Source organism: Panulirus ornatus, chromosome 17, assembly GCF_036320965.1.
Source record: "Panulirus ornatus isolate Po-2019 chromosome 17, ASM3632096v1, whole genome shotgun sequence".
NCBI lineage: Eukaryota > Metazoa > Arthropoda > Malacostraca > Decapoda > Palinuridae > Panulirus > Panulirus ornatus.
The window spans coordinates 16522281-16540315 of NC_092240.1; the positions used below are offsets into that span (position 1 = coordinate 16522281).

The 18035-nt window shown below is 40.5% G+C and overlaps 2 protein-coding genes across 4 annotated transcripts in view; one reads left to right on the forward strand and one right to left on the reverse strand.

Annotated features, from left to right (window-relative positions):
• TM9SF3 (transmembrane 9 superfamily protein member 3) overlaps positions 1 to 12518 on the forward strand; it is a 55077-nt gene extending 42559 nt beyond the window's left edge. The window contains exons 9-10 of the mRNA XM_071672693.1: positions 5576 to 5887; positions 12232 to 12518. Coding sequence (XP_071528794.1) covers positions 5576 to 5887; positions 12232 to 12376 — 457 coding nt within the window. The 3' untranslated portion in view covers positions 12377 to 12518. The remainder of the gene's footprint in view (positions 1 to 5575; positions 5888 to 12231) is intronic.
• LOC139754581 (regucalcin-like) overlaps positions 1 to 18035 on the reverse strand; it is a 549227-nt gene that overhangs the window by 192777 nt on the left and 338415 nt on the right. The window lies entirely within an intron of this gene.

Sequence of the window (18035 nt, forward strand, 5' to 3'; positions counted from 1 at the left end):
AATAAATAAATAAATATATATATATATATATATATGTGTACGTGTAGGAAGAGAGGAAAGTGATTGGTTCTCAGTGAATGTAGGTTTGCGGCAGGGGTGTGTGATGTCTCCATGGTTGTTTAATTTGTTTATGGATGGGGTGGTTAGGGAGGTGAATGCAAGAGTTTTGGAAAGAGGGGCAAGTATGAAGTCTGTTGGGGATGAGAGAGCTTGGGAAGTGAGTCAGTTGTTGTTCGCTGATGATACAGTGCTGGTGGCTGATTCATGTGAGAAACTGCAGAAGCTGGTGTCTGAGTTTGGTAAAGTGTGTGAAAGAAGAAAGTTAAGAGTAAATGTGAATAAGAGCAAGGTTATTAGGTACAGTAGGGTTGAGGGTCAAGTCAATTGGGAGGTGAGTTCGAATGGAGAAAAACTGGAGGAAGTGAAGTGTTTTAGATATCTGGGAGTGGATCTGGCAGCGGATGGAACCATGGAAGCGGAAGTGGATCATAGGGTGGGGGAGGGGGCGAAAATTCTGGGAGCCTTGAAGAATGTGTGGAAGTCGAGAACATTATCTCGGAAAGCAAAAATGGGTATGTTTGAAGGAATAGTGGTTCCAACAATGTTGTATGGTTGCAAGGCGTGGGCTATGGATATAGTTGTGCGCAGGAGGATAGATGTGCTGGAAATGAGATGTTTGAGGACAATGTGTGGTGTGAGGTGGTTTGATCGAGTAAGTAACGTAAGGGTAAGAGAGATGTGTGGAAATAAAAAGAGCGTGGTTGAGAGAGCAGAAGAGGGTGTTTTGAAATGGTTCGGGCACATGGAGAGAATGAGTGAGGAAAGATTGACCAAGAGAATATGTGTCGGAGGTGGAGGGAACGAGGAGAAGAGGGAGACCAAATTGGAGGTGGAAAGATGGAGTGAAAAAGATTTTGTGTGATCGGGGCCTGAACATGCAGGAGGGTGAAAGGAGGGCAAGGAATAGAGTGAATTGGAGCGATGTGGTATACCGGGGTTGACGTGCTGTCAGTGGATTGAATCAAGGCATGTAAAGCATCTGGGGTAAACCATGGAAAGCTGTGTAGGTATGTGTATTTGCGTGTGTGGACGTATGTATATACATGTGTATGGGGGTGGGTTGGGCCATTTCTTTCGTCTGTTCCTTGCGCTACCTCGCAAACGCGGGAGACAGCGACAAAGCAAAAAAAAAAAAAAAATAATATATATATATATATATATATATATATATATATATATATATATATATATATATGTATATATTATCCCTGGGGATAGGGGAGAAAGAATACTTCCCATGTATTCCTTGCATGTCGTAGAAAGCGACTAAAAGGGGAGGGAGCGGGTGGCTGGAAATCCTCCCCTCTCATTTTTTTTAATTTTCCAGAAGAAGGAACAGAGAAGGGGGCCAGGTGAGGATATTCCCTTAAAGGTCCAGTCCTCTGTTCTTAACGCTACCTCGCTAACGCGGGAAATGGCGAATAGTTTGAAAGAAAAAAGAGTCCACAGGGAAAATGAAACACTATAAGTCCCCAAGTGCTTTTTTGTGTAATAATCTTCCATTTACCTCCCGAACCACCTCATCTATAAACAAATTAAACAACCATGGGCACATCACACACCCTTGCTGCAGACCAGCCTTCACTGGGAACCAGTCACTCTCCTGTCTTCCTACTTGTACACATGCCTTACATCCTTGGTTAAAACTTTTCTCTGCTTTTAGCAGCTTACCTCTTACATAATATACTCTTTAGACCTTTCACAAAGCATCTCTATCAATCCTGTTATATGCCTTCTCTAAATCCAACAATGCTACGCACAAATCCATCTGTTTTTCTAAGTATTTCTCTCACACATTCTTCAAAGCAGACACCTGATCCATAGATCCTCTACCACTTCTGGAACCACACTTCTCCTCCCCAATCTGATGCTCTGTACATGCCTTCACTCTCTCAATCAGTACCCTCACACACAGTTTCCCAGGAATTCTCAACAAACTTATGCCTCTGTTGTTTGAACACTCGCTTTTATTCCCTTTGCCTTTGTACAATGGCACTGTGCATGCATTCCACCAATCCTCATTATTATTTATTTTTATTTTATTTATTTATTATGCTTTGTCGCTGTCTCCTGCGTTAGCAAGGTAGCGCAATGAAACAGACGAAAGAATGGCCCAACCCACCCACATACGCATGTGTATACATACACGTCCACACGCAAATATACATACCTATACATCTCAACGTATACATATATATACACACACACACAGACATATACGTATATACACATGTACATAATTCATACTGTCTGCCTTTATTCATTCCCATCGCCACCTCGCCACACATGCAATAACAACCCCCTCCCCCTCATGTGTGCGAAGTAGTGCTGGGAAAAGACAACAAAGGCCACATTCGTTCACACTCAGTCTCTAGCTGTCGTGTAATAATGCACCAAAACCACAGCTCCCTTTCCACATCCAGACCCCACAGAACTTTCCATGGTTTACCCCAGACACTTCACATGCCCTGGTTCAATCCATTGACAGCATATCGACCCTGGTATACCACATCGTTCCAATTCACTCTATTCCTTGCATGTCTTTCATCCTCCTGCATGTTTAGGCCCCGATCACTCAAAATCTTTTTCACTCCATCTTTCCACCTCCAATTTGGTCTCTCACTTCTCCTTGTTCCCTCCACCTCTGACACATATATCCTCTTGGTCAATCTTTCCTCACTCATTCTCTCCATGTGACCAATCCATTTCAAAACACCCTCTTCTGCTCTCTCAACCACACTTTTTATTACCACACATCTCTCTTACCCTATTATTACTTACTCGATCAAACCACCTCACACCACATATTGTCCTCAAACATCTCATTTCCAGCACATCCACCCTCCTCCGCACAACTCTATCCATAGCCCACGCCTCGCAGCGCCATATAACATTGTTGGAACCACTATTCTTTGAAACATACCCATTTTTGCTTTCCGAGATAATGTTCTCGACTTCCACACATTCTTCAACGCTCCCAAAATCTTTGCCCCCTCCCCCACCCTATGATTCACTTTCGCCTCCATGGTTCCATCTGCTGCCAAATCCACTCCCAGATATCTAAAACACTTTACTTCCTCCAGTTTTTCTCCATTCAAACTTACTTCCCAATTGACTTGACCCTCAACCCTACTGTACCTAATAAACTTGCTCTTATTCACATTTACTCTTAACTTTCTTCTTTCACACACTTTACCAAACTCAGTCACCAGCTTCTGCAGTTTCTCACATGAATCAGCCACCAGCGCTGTATCATCAGCGAACAACAGCAGACTCACTTCCCAAGCTTTCTCATCCACAACAAACTGCATACTTGCCCCTCTTTCTAAAACTCTTGCATTCACCTTCCTAACAACCCCATCCATAAACAAATTAAACAACCATGGAGACATCACACACCCCTGCCGCAAACCTACATTCACTGAGAACGAATCACTTTCCTCTCTTCCTACACGTACACATGCCTTACATCCTCGATAAAAACTTTTCGCTGCTTCTAACAACTTGCCTCCCATACCATATATTCTTAATACCTTCCACAGAGCATCTCTATCAACTCTATCATATGCCTTCTCCAGATCCATAAATGCTACATACAAATCCACATGCTTTTCTAAGTATTTCTCACATACATTCTTCAAAGCAAACACCTGATCCACACATCCTCTACCACTTCTGAAACCACACTGCTCTTCCCCAATCTGATGCTCTGTACATGCCTTCACCCTCTTAATCAATACCCTCCCATATAGTTTCCCAGGAATGTTCAACAAACTTATACCTCTGTAATTTGAGCACTTACTCTTATCCCCTTTGCCTTTGTACAATGGCACTATGCAAGCATTCCGCCAATCCTCAGGCACCTCACAATGAGTCATACATACATTAACTAACCTTACCAACCAGTCCATGATACAGTCACCCCCTTTTTTAATAAATTCCTCTGCAATACAATCCAAACCTGCTGCCTTGCTGGCTTTCATCTTCCGCAAAGCTTTTACTACCTCTTCTCTGTTTACCAAATAATTTTCCCTAACCCTCTCACTTTGCACACCACCTCGACCAAAACACGCTATATCTGCCACTCTATCAAACACATTCAACAATCCTTCAAAATACTCACTCCATCTCCTTATCACATCACCACTCCTTGTTATCACCTCCCCATTAGCCCCCTTCACTGAAGTTTCCATTTGTTCCCTCGTCTTACGCACTTAATTTACCTCCTTCCAAAACATCTTTTTATTCTCCCTAAAATTTAATGATACTCTCTCACATACATTTTTCAAAGCAAACACCTGATTTTACTTCTTAATCATATAAAATTAATCATGTTGCAGTGCAAGTGAAACTGTTGTTTCTACCCTCAAAACCGAAAATTAAAATTTTAATTGAATTTGATTTTAATTTAATTTTTACATCATGCATCACAAATAGGTCAGATCACATGAATTTGAGTGAAATGAGGTGATCACAGTTGGTTCCACATGCTTGTTTGTCCAAGAAAAAACTATGACTAAGAAGTCTTTGAAAGGAAATTCATTTTCAGGCACTTACAGTTCAACAGAAGTTGTTTCCTTGTTAAGAGATGAGTAGATCTGCCTACCAGAGCCTAGTTTGTTATGTAAATGGATATTTTCTTTTGATAATTTTCCTAAACTTTTTACCTCAATATTTTTTGTGTTGAATTTACATAGTTTTTTACATTATTGTAGTGTTCTTGAATTTGTTTTCATTCATATCAGTTCAAAAGTCTTTTCATTGCCTCCTCCATATAATCACTTGGCAGATTTTTGTGTTATGTTCGTATAATGGCAGACACTTTAGGATCTTTTCAGTCATTGTTGTCTGTTGTCTGTCTGTCCATTGTTGAAAGCTAGACTTTAAACTGCCACTTAAGCTTATTCATAACTTAAACGTCTTAAATTAGTAAGATTTATACAATTATTTCCAAGCATCTAAAGAACTGAAAGGTATAAGACTCAAAAGTCTGGTTTGGACTCGGCATAAGTTAGGCTCCATAGAAAAAAGTTTAACTTGGAACTTGACCTAGCTCATGACATAAGGAGATTTACACCCTTGGTATTGAAAGGGAATACACTTGTTATTGATATTTTACAAATAATGTTTTCATTTATTTTCATTTCATCCTAAATGACAATGCTGCTTTGAAGGCAACACACCATTGAGCATCCTTCTAGTTTGACACAAATTAGATTGAATCTTATAAGATCAAGGCTATAAGCTTCAGTATTTAATCTTCCAAATGGCTTGATAACTGAGAATACTTGTAATTTTACCATTATTTATATCAAATTGATTGAAATTAGTAAGGTAGTTACATTCATATTGACTGGCTTTGAGATGAGATCTTAGGAGTTTGCTATCGACAAGTATGCAGATGGGGTATCTGCAGTTATTCCTCAGAACTTGATTCACATACATTGGATGGGAAGCCAAACGATAATATAAAAGTTAGGTAGATGAATTAGTAGAATGATTTTTTGTATACGAGATTAATGCTAGATATTTGTTTGTGTCAGAAAGTTTCAATTTCACACAACCATTATCAAGATATTCTTTATTTTGTCCTCAGGTATTTCATCTTCACTTCATTTTGGGCATACAAGATCTATTATGTGTATGGCTTCATGTTACTGGTGTTCCTGATCCTCATGGTGGTGGTGATGTGCGTGACTATTGTGTGTGCCTATTTCTTACTCAATGCTGAGGACTACAGATGGCAGTGGACAAGTTTCTTAGCAGCAGCCTCAACTTCTGTTTATGTGTACATTTATGCCACATACTACTTTTTCTTCAAAACCAAGTAAGAACAGAGATTGCATTGTTATATGTATTTGAAATCTTACTTCCCACATGAATAAACAGACGAAGCAGGCAGGATCTTCCACAAACACATAGGTATTACTCCTTCCCTTGACTTATCATGGGACATCCACCATTGAGGAGACTTGTGCTAAGATTACCAAAATTAAGTTCGGCAAAAAAAAAAAAGTAGGCAGAATAAGCAAACAGGAAGAGAGAGGAAAATAGAGAGGCTAAAAAGATTGAGAGAAATATGGTTGTGTATAACAGACTATAAAGTAGACTTATTTTGCAAATCTGGATCAAAACAGAACTAAATTCAATTTTGAAAATGAAAATATGAAAACACTTTTCCTCTGGTAAGATGTACATGGTCTTGGTTGTCTAGGCATACAGTTTTCCTTTCATGATTATCTTCCTTTATCTGAAAGGCTATTTCCTATAGTCCAAGCAGAGTGGCCCCATGTCCTACACCCCAACAGATTGGCTCATGCCAAGTCTACATACATTTCAGTCTGCAGTCTTCTTGCCCCTTCATTTATCTGTCAAATTATTCATACATATTCATACATGCTTGCCTTCCTCCATTCCTGGTGCTACCTTGCCCCATAGGCAACAGCATCACCGCCTTCTGCTTCAGCGAGGTAGCACCAGGAAAAAAAAAAAAGGCCACATTTGTTCACACTGTCTGTAGCTGTTATGCATAATGCACTGAAATCACAGCTTCCTTTCCACATCCCAGCCATACAGACCTTTCCATGTTTTACCCCAGACATTTCACATGTCCTGGTTCAGTCCATTGACAGCACATCGACCCCAGTATACCACATCGTTCCAATTCACTCTATTCCTTGCACATCTGTCACCCTCCTGTATGTTCAGGCCCTGATCGCTCAAAATATTTTTCACTCCCTCCTTCCACTTCGAATTTGGTCTTCTACTTCTTTTTTCCCTCCACCTCTGACACATATATCCTCTTTGTCAATCTTTCCTCACTCATTCTCTCCATATGTCCAAACCATTTCAACACACCCTCTTCTGCTTTCTCAACCACACTTTTTATTTCCACACATATCTCTTGTGTACGTGTAGGAAGAGAGGAAAGTGATTGGTTCTCAGTGAATTTAGGTTTGCGGCAGGGGTGTGTGATGTCTCCATGGTTGTTTAATTTGTTTATGGATGGGGTTGTTAGGGAGGTGAATGCAAGAGTTTTGGAAGGAGGGGCAAGTATGAAGTCTGTTGGGGATGAGAGAGCTTGGGAAGTGAGTCAGTTGTTGTTCGCTGATGATACAGCGCTGGTGGCTGATTCATGTGAGAAACTGCAGAAGCTGGTGACTGAGTTTGGTAAAGTGTGTGAAAGAAGAAAGTTAAGAGTAAATGTGAATAAGAGCAAGGTTATTAGGTACAGTAGGGTTGAGGGTCAAGTCAATTGGGAGGTGAGTTTGAATGGAGAAAAACTGGAGGAAGTGAAGTGTTTTAGATATCTGGGAGTGGATCTGGCAGCGGATGGAACCATGGAAGCGGAAGTGGATCATAGGGTGGGGGAGGGGGCGAAAATTCTGGGAGCCTTGAAGAATGTGTGGAAGTCGAGAACATTATCGCGGAAAGCAAAAATGGGTATGTTTGAAGGAATAGTGGTTCCAACAATGTTGTATGGTTGCGAGGCGTGGGCTATGGATAGAGTTGTGCGCAGGAGGATGGATGTGCTGGAAATGAGATGTTTGAGGACAATGTGTGGTGTGAGGTGGTTTGATCGAGTAAGAAACATAAGGGTAAGAGAGATATGTGGAAATAAAAAGAGCGTGGTTGAGAGAGCAGAAGAGGGTGTTTTGAAATGGTTTGGGCACATGGAGAGAATGAGTGAGGAAAGATTGACCAAGAGGATATATGTGTCGGAGGTGGAGGGAACGAGAAGAGGGAGACCAAATTGGAGGTGGAAAGATGGAGTGAAAAAGATTTTGTGTGATCGGGGCCTGGACATGCAGGAGGGTGAAAGGAGGGCAAGGAATAGAGTGAATTGGAGCGATGTGGTATACCGGGGTTGACGTGCAGTCAGTGGATTGAATCAAGGCATGTGAAGCGTCTGGGGTAAACCATGGAAAGCTGTGTAGGTATGTATATTTGCGTGTGTGGACGTATGTATATACATGTGTATGGGGGTGGGTTGGGCCATTTCTTTCGTCTGTTTCCTTGCGCTACCTCGCAAACGCGGGAGACAGCGACAAAGCAAAAAAAAAAAAAAAATCTCTTGGGAATATCCCTGGGGATATGGGAGAAAGAATACTTCCCACGTATTCCTTGCGTGTCGTAGAAGGCGACTAAAAGGGGAGGGAGCGGGGGGCTGGAAATCCTCCCCTCTCATTATTTTTTTTTTCTTTTCTAATTTTCCAAAAGAAGGAACAGAGAAGGGGGCCAGGTGAGGATTTCCCTCAAAGGCCCAGTTCTCTGTTCTTAACGCTACCTTGCTAATGTGGGAAATGGCGAATAGTTTGAAAGAGAAAAAAAAAAGAATCTCTTGGGAAGTGAGTCAGTTGTTGTTTGCTGATGATACAATGCTGGTGGCTGATTCAAGTAAGAAACTGCTGAAGCTGGTGACTGAGTTTGGTAAAGTGTGTGAAAGAAGAAAGCTGAGAGTAAATGTGAATAAGAACAAGGTTATTAGGTACAGTAGGGTTGAGGGACAAGTCAATTGTTTGAACGGAGGAAAAACTGGAGGAAGTGAAGTGTTTTAGATATCTGGGAGTGGATTTGGCAGCGGATGGCACCTTGGAAGCGGAGGTGAGTCACAGGGTGGGGGAGGGGGCGAAAGTTCTGGAAGCGTTGAAAAATGTGTGGAAGGCGAGAACATTATCTCGGAAAGCAAAAATGGGTATGCTTGAAGGAATAGTGGTCCCAGCAATGTTATATGGTTGTGAGGCATGGGCTATAGATAGAGTTGTGTGGCAGAGGGTGTATGTGTTGGAAATGAGATGTTTGAGGACAGTATGTGGTGTGAGGTGGTTTGATCGATTAAGTAATGAAAGGGTAAGAGAGATGTGTGGTAATAAAAAGAGTTTGGTTGAGAGAGCAGAAGAGGGTGTTTTGAAATGGTTTGGTCACATGGTGAGAATGAGTGAGGAAAGATTGACAAAGAGGATATATGTGTCAGAGGTGGAGGGAACGAGAAGTGGGAGACCAAATATGGAGGTGGAAGGATGGAGTGAAAAAAATTTTGAGTGAACAGGGCCTGAACATGCAGGAGGGTGAAAGGTGTGCAAGGAATAGAATGAATTGAAACAATGTGGTATATCGAGGTCGACGTGCTGTCAGTGGATTGAACCAGGGCATGTGAAGTGTCTGGGGTAAACCATGGAAAGTTTTGTGGGGCTTGGATGTGGAAAGGGAGCTGTGGTTTCGGTGCATGATACATGACAGCTAAAGACTGAGTGTGAATGAATGTGGCCTTTATTGTCTTTTCCTAGCGCTACCTCGTGCACATGCAGGGGGAGGGGGTGGTTGCTTCATGTGTGGCGGGGTGGCGACGGGAATGAATGAAGGCAGCAAGTATGCATTATGTACATGTGTAAATATGTATTGGTCTGTGTATGTATATATATATGTATACATTGAAATGTATAGGTATGTATATGTGCGTGTGTGGACGTGTATGTATATGCATGTGTATGTGGATGGGTTTGGCTATTCTTTCGTATGTTTCCTTGCGCTACCTCGCTAACGCGGGAGACACAAACAAAGTATAATAATAATCTCTTACCCTTTCATTACTTAATCAAACCTCTTCACTCCACATATTGTCCTCAAACATTTCATTTCCAACACATCCACCCTCCTCCATAACCTATCTATAGCCCATGCCTCACAAATGTATAACATTGTTGGAACTACTATACCTTCAAACATACCTATTTTTGCTCTCCAAGATATCATTCTCTTCTACAAGATCAGGGAGCTACAGGAACATGTTTTATATATAGGGGAGAAAGAGCACTTCTGACTATTCCCCATATGTTGTAGAAGGCGACTAAAGGGTGCTGGAGCAGATGGCTGGAAACCCTCCTCTTCTTGTATTTCAATTTTTAAAAGAGAAAACAGAAGGAATGCTCATCCTCCTCGAAGACTCAGATTTGGGTGTCTGAATATGTATGGATGTAACATAGATGAAAAGAAAGGTGAGATAGGTAGTATGTTTTGAAGGAAAAAACTTGGATGTTCTTGCTGTGAGTGAAACAAAGCATGAGGGTAAAGGGGAAGAATCGTTTGGAAAAGTCTTGAGAGTAAAGTTAGGGGTAGGTGAGAGGACAACAGCTAAGGAAAGAGTAGAACTACTCCTAAAGCAGGAGTTGTGGGAGTGTGTGATAGAGTGTAAGGAAGTAAATTCTAGATTGATGTTGGTAAAACTGGAATTGGATGGAGAGAGATGGGTGATTGATTATTGGTGCTTATGCACCTGGTGATGAGAAGAAAGATCTTGTAAGGCAAGTGTTATGGGAGCAGCTGAGTGAGTGTGTCTGCAGTTTTGGTGCATGACACTGGGTATTAGCGATGGTTGATGTAATGTGGCAGTTGAGGGTTTCATTGGTGTACATGGGGTATTCAGTGTCGTGAATGGAAAAGGTGAAGAGGTTGTGGATTTGTGTGCTGAAAAAACTGGTGATTGGGAATACCTAGTTTAAAAAGAGAGATATACCCAAGTATACATATGTGAGTAGGAGAGATAGCCAAAGGGCATTGTTAGATTATGTGTTAATTGACAAGTGTGTAAAATAGACTTTTGGATGTTAATGTGCTGAGAGGGGCAGCTGGTGGGATGTCTGTTCACTTTCTTGTGGAAGCAAAGGTGAAGATTTGTAGAGGTTTTCAAAAAAGGAAAGAGAATGTTGGGGAGAAGAGAGTGCTGAGAGTAAGTGAGTTTTGTAAAGGAGACTTATGTGAGGAAGTACCAGGAGAGATTGAGTGACTGAGCAAAAGGTAAGAGCAAATGATGTCAGGGGAGAGAGTGGACACTGAGCAAAAGGTAAGAGCAAATGTTGTCAGGGGGTTGAGTGGGTGAGGAATGGGATATATTTAGGGAAGCATTGATGGCATGTGCAAGAGATGCATGTGGCATGAAAAAGGTGGGAGGTGGGCAGATTAAAAAGGGTAATGAGTGGTGGGATGAAGAAGTAAAAGTTGTTAGTGAGAGAGAAAAGAGAGGTATTTGGACAGTACTTGCAAGGAAGGAGTGCAAATAACCAGATGTATAAGAGAAAGCAGCCAGAGGCCAAGAAGAAGGTGCAAGAGTTGAGAAGGAGGGCAAATCTTCAACAAACCTTCAAAATACTCATTCCATCTCCTTCTCACTTCATCACTACCTGTATCACTTACCCCCTTGCCCCCTTCACCAGTTTTCCCATTTGTTTTCTTGTCTTATATGCTTTACCACCTCCTTCCAAAACATCTTTTTATTCTCCCTGAAATGGTTGATGTATTATGGAATGCTGTGAAAGTGTTGAGGACTTACTTGTATCACATATAGATACAAGTGAGTAACATATGACCGAGGTATAAGCTTGTATGTACTTAATTCATGTCAAGTAAATAAGAATGGAGCTAATTATATGTTAGATATTTAGGTTTGATTTACTTTTTTAGCCCTTTCTTTGTACATTTTTTCTGAAAAGTTAATTGCCCCATGCAAAAAAAAAAAAAATGTATATTATTGAAAACAGTACCCAAAAAAGTAGTAGACTTACTCATTATTGATGTAGGAGGGTGGATTGTGTGCCCTAGATGGATCCTCTCTGTTTATGTAAGTGTATGATGATTGGATTTTTGCTAGGTATGATTTCTTTCTGCATACACCTAAACTTGTTACACACATTGTGGTTTTTACCAGACATGATTCACACATCCCATACATATTATTTTTTACATATTTTTGTGCATATTGCATGCATTTTGTTATACATTTACCTTTTGTGCATATTGCATGCATTTTGTTATACATTTTGCTTGTTGTGTTAGGCTGCGATACCAGTTGATAAAATCTTGAGTCATCCATCAGCTGGGGATTTACATGATAATGTGAAGGTGTAGAGCTATTCCTTATGCTGAATATGAAAATCAACTGCAAAAGTTCCATTTCCTAATAATTTCCCAGGAATACTCAACTAACTTATGCCTCTGTAAGTTGAACACTCACCTTTGTCCCTCAGATAAAGGGGTTAAGTTGTCTCTGTAGATACCATTATGATGCTGTTGATTTTATTGGCATCAGCATATTTAGTTGCAAGATTTGCTATTCAAAGAATTAAATCATTCTTTGTCAATGATGAAAGCTATGACATTCATTTTGTTTATTTCCAGGATGTATGGTTTCTTCCAAACCAGCTTCTACTTTGGGTATATGGCTCTCTTCAGTGTCACTCTGGGCATCATGTGTGGCACTATTGGCTATGTTGGCACCAGCAAGTTTGTCCGCAAGATTTACTCCACTGTCAAGATTGATTAAGCAAACTGAAATGTATTATTAATAATATTATTATTGTATAAGATAGATTAGGTAAGTTGAAAAAATGCCAAATTTTCCCTCTCTAGTTAAGGAAAGAAATTTATTCTTTCAGCAGAAAGTTATTTCATACATTGTTTACTAAGAAAAATGAATGACAGTAAGTGTCGTTAGCTGGACAAATGAGGAGAGCTCTTCCTGACATTTAAAGATCAGCACAAAATATTCAGTGTTTAACAGCTACATTAAACTTTTGCCAGAAAGTGGCCATGAAAAAAAACAGGGATTTGGGTTTTATGATTGCTTCAACAATACCTGATTCATTCTTGCTCCTTGTTTGTGTTGTTTTTATGTTGGAATCATGCTTATTTAGTGAACTCGCTCTGTGGAATATATTCAGTAGCAGAACATAAGTATGAAAATCAAATTATCGATATCCCAGTAGATGATAAGTAGTTTTATTATATGATTATAGTTTACATGTACATTACATCCTGTTTAGCAAGTGGAAGTAGTTTATTGGGATAAAAAAGAAGTGGATAGTTTTGAATTTTAAATGTACAATATATGTATCTTTGCAGTTGGTATATCTTATTATCGTTGTCATAGATGAAAGTAATCTTCAGGAAGAAGTAGAAAGATGATTGTGAAAAGATAAGTTTTTCTGTTCATTTCTTTAGATGAGAGAAGGAAATTGATATTGAATTTTTTTTCATACTTATTTGGTGTTCCTTGCATTAACAAGATAGCACCAGGAATAGATGAAGAAAAGCCTTATTTGCTGACATCCATTTACTAGCTGTCAACTGTAATGCACTGAAACCACAGTTCCCTATCCAAAACCAGACCGTACAGGTGTTTTCATGGTTTCCTTAGCTGCTTCAGATGCCCTGGTTCATATTGAATTGACTTTATATAAGGATTAAAAAGTCTGCTCCAGTGAAATTTTGTTGCCATCATTACAGTCATTGCTTATACTTAAGTCAGGGAAATAAATACAAAATGCCTTTTTAACATTTGTCATTGGGATATTGTCACATAATGGTTTCAGAAACCCTCCTGTGGTTAAAGATTAGATTTCAGGTGATTAAATCTCATTGCAATAGATGTTTATTTGGTAGATCCACATTGAATTCCATGTTGCATTATGTGATTAAACTCATCAAATTGCAAATGTTATTACATTAAAATTCACAGTAGATTGCCATCAAAACTTATAATGCTATAAGTTATCCTTCTTCATACTCATTTATGGTTTCCTGCATTGGCAAAGTAGCACCAGGAACAGACAAAATGGCATCATTCTTTCATATCCAGTCTCTGTCTGTCATTTATAATGCACTGCAGCCATAGTCCTCATCCACATCCAAGCTCCAGAGACCATTCCTTGGTTCCCCCAGACCACTTCATATGTTGAGTGCTTTGATAGCATGTGTGGAAAGAAAGGTCATTATCTGCAAGGGCAAAAATGGGTATATTTTGAAGATACAGTAGTCCCAACATTGTATGGATGTGAGGCATGGGCGGAGAAGGATAGATGTGTTGGAAATGAAATGTTTAAGGACAATATATGGTGTGAGATGGTTGATCGATTCAGTAGTAAAAGGATTAGAGAGAGAGGTGGTAATAAGAAGCATGTGGTTGAGAGAGTTGAAGAGGTTATGTTGAAATGATATGAACATGGAGAGAATGAGTGAGGAGAGGTTGACAAAGGATATAGTCATTAGAAATGGAGAGGACAAGCAGAAGTGGGAGACCAGATTGGAGAGGAAAGAATGGAGTGAAAAGGATTTTAGGGTGACGGGTCTGAACATGCATTAAGGCAAAAGGTGCACAAGGGGTAAAGTGAATTGGAACATTGATGTATACAGGGGTCACTGTGCTGTCAGTGGACTTAACAAGGGCATGTGAAGTGGTTGGGGAAACCATGGAATGGTCTGGGGAGCTTAGTTGTACATATAGAATTTTGGTTTCAGTCTATTGTACATGACAGCTTGAGAATGTATGAGTAAATGCAGCCTTTCTTCATCTGTTACTGGTGGTACCTTGCTAATGCAAGAAACAGAAATCAAATATGAAATATTTTTGAATTAAAACAAGTTCTTTTGAACACTTACTGTGGTTACATATAATGTTTTATGTGCTGCTAGCCACAAGGAAAGTGAAATACAAAGGTCAGAGCTCTGTCGTGATAATTCACATCTTCAGGGATACAGAGATAATGAACAAATTTAGGTTTCCAGTAGGGTGGGGAAGTGCCAGGAATGGATGAAAAGCAAGTATGAATATGCACATGTGTAAATATGTATATTTTTTTTTTCTTTTTTTTTTTAGAAGGAACAGAGAAGGTGCCAAGTGAGGATATTCCCTCTAAGGCATGGTCCTCTGTTTTTAACACTACCTCACTGATGTGGGAAAATGGTTAATATGTATGAATATATATATATATATATATATATATATATATATATATATATATATATATATATATATATATATATATATATATATATTTTCATACATATTCGCCATTTTCCCACATCAGTGAGGTAGTGTTAAAAACAGAGGACCATGCCTGAATGGAGAAAAACTGGAGGAAGTGAAGTGTTTTAGATATCTGGGAGTGGATCTGGCAGCGGATGGAACCATGGAAGCGGAAGTGGATCATAGGGTGGGGGAGGGGGCGAAAATTCTGGGGGCCTTGAAGAATGTGTGGAAGTCGAGAACATTATCTCGGAAAGCAAAAATGGGTATGTTTGAAGGAATAGTGGTTCCAACAATGTTGTATGGTTGCGAGGCATGGGCTATGGATAGAGTTGTGCGCAGGAGGATGGATGTGCTGGAAATGAGATGTTTGAGGACAACGTGTGGTGTGAGGTGGTTTGATCGAGTGAGTAACGTAAGGGTAAGAGAGATGTGTGGAAATAAAAAGAGCATGGTTGAGAGAGCAGAAGAGGGTGTTTTGAAGTGGTTTGGGCACATGGAGAGAATGAGTGAGGAAAGATTGACCAAGAGGATATATGTGTCGGAGGTGGAGGGAACGAGGAGAAGAGGGAGACCAAATTGGAGGTGGAAAGATGGAGTGAAAAAGATTTTGTGTGATCGGGGCCTGAACATGCAGGAGGGTGAAAGGAGGGCAAGGAATAGAGTGAATTGGAGCGATGTGGTATACCGGGGTTGACGTGCTGTCAGTGGATTGAATCAAGGCATGTGAAGCGTCTGGGGTAAACCATGGAAAGCTGTGTAGGTGTGTATATTTGCGTGTGTGGACGTATGTATATACATGTGTATGGGGGGGGGGGTTGGGCCATTTCTTTCGTCTGTTTCCTTGCGCTACCTCGCAAACGCGGGAGACCGACAAAGTATAATAAAATAAATAATATATATATATATATATATATATATATTATTATAATTATACTTTGTCACACTCTCCTGCGTTAGCGAGGTAGCTCAAGGAAACAGACGAAAGAATGGCCCAACCCACCCACATACACATGCATATACATACACGTCCACACATGCACATATACATATATACACATGTACATAATCCATACTGTCAGGCCTGATTCATTCCTGTCGCCACCCCGTCACACATGAAATAACAACCCCCTCCCCCGAGTTGCATTATACATGACAGCTTGAGACTGAGTGTGAACGAATGTGGCCTTTGTTGTCTTTTCCTAGCGCTACCTTGCATGCATGCAGAGGAAGGGGGGTGTCATTTCATGTGTGGCGGGGTGGCGATGTGAATGAATAAAAGCAGCAAGTATGAATTATGTACATGTGTATATATGTTTATGTCTCTATATGTATATACATGTGTATGTGGGTGGGTTGGGCCATTCTTTCGTCTGTTTCCTTGCGCTACCTCGCTGACACGGGAGACTGTGACAAAGTATGATAAAAAATGAATATATTTTATTTATTTTTTCTATAATACTTTGCCACTGTCTCCCATGTTAGTGAGGTAGGGCAAGGAAACAGATGAAAGAATGGCCCAACCCACACACATATATATACATACACGTCCACACACGCACATATACATACCTATAAATTTTACGTACACATATATATACACATACACAGACACGCTTAGCTTTGCTTTGTCGCTGTCTCCCGCATTAGCGAGGTAGCGCAAGGAACAGACGAAAGAATGGCTCAACCCACCCACATACACATGTATATACATACACATCCACTCATGCAAATATACATACCTATACATCTAAACATATACATATATATATACACACAGACATTTACATATATACACATGTACATAATTCATACTGTCTGCCTTTATTTATTCCTATTGCCACCCTGCCACATGTGAAATAACAACCCCCTCCCCCCGCATTTGCGTGAGGTAGCGCTAGGGAAAGACAACAAAGGCCACATTCGTTCACACTCAGTCTCTAGCTGTCATGTATAATGCACCGAAACCACAGCTTCCTTTCCACACCCAGGCCCCACAGAACTTTCCATGGTTTACACCAGATGCTTCACACACCCTGGTTCAATCCATTGACAGCACGTTAACCCTGGTATACCACATTGTTCCAATTCACTCAATTCCTTGCACGCCTTTCACCCTCCTGCATGTTCAGGCCCCAATCACTCAAAATCTTTTTCACTCCATCTTTCCACTTCCAATTTGGTCTTACACTTCTCGTTCCCTCCACCTCTGACACATATCCTCTTGTTCAATCTTCCCTCACTCATTCTCTCCATGTGACCAAACCATTTCAAAACACCCTCTTCTGCTCTCTCAATCACACTCTTTCTATTAACACACATCTCTCTTACCCTATCATTACTTATTCGATCAAACCACCTCACACCACATATTTTCATCAAACGTCTCATTTCCAGCACATCCAGTCTCCTCCGCACAACTCTATCTATAGCCCACGCCTCACAGCCATATAACATTGTTGGAACCACTATTCCTTCAAACATACCCTTTTTTGCTTTCGGAGATAATGTTCTCGACTTCCAAACATTCTTCAATGCTCCCAGAACTTTTGCCCCCTCCCCTACCCTATGATTCACTTCTGCTTCCATGGTTCCATCTGCTGCCAAATCCACTCTCAGATATCTAAAACACTTCTCCTTGAATGGAGAAATAAATATATGTATATTTTTTTATTTTCATACATATTCACCTTATCCCGCGTTAGCAAGGTAGCGTTAAGAACTGAGGAGTGAGCCTTAGAGGGTATATCCTCAATTGGCCCACCTCTCCTTTCCTTCTTTTGGAAAATTATAAATGGGAGAGGAGGATTTCCAGCTCCCGCTCCCTCCCCTTTTAGTCACCTTCTACGACATGCAGGGAATACATAGGAAGTATTCTTTCTCCCCTATCCCCAGGAATATATATATATATATTTTTTTTTTTTTTATACTTTGTCGCTGTCTCCCGCGTTTGCGAGGTAGCGCAAGGAAACAGACGAAAGAAATGGCCCAACCCCCCCCCCCCCATACACATGTACATACACACGTCCACACACGCAAATATACATACCTACACAGCCTTCCATGGTTTACCCCAGACGCTTCACATGCCTTGCTTCAATCCACTGACAGCACGTCAACCCCTGTATACCACATGACTCCAATTCACTCTATTTCTTGCCCTCCTTTCACCCTCCTG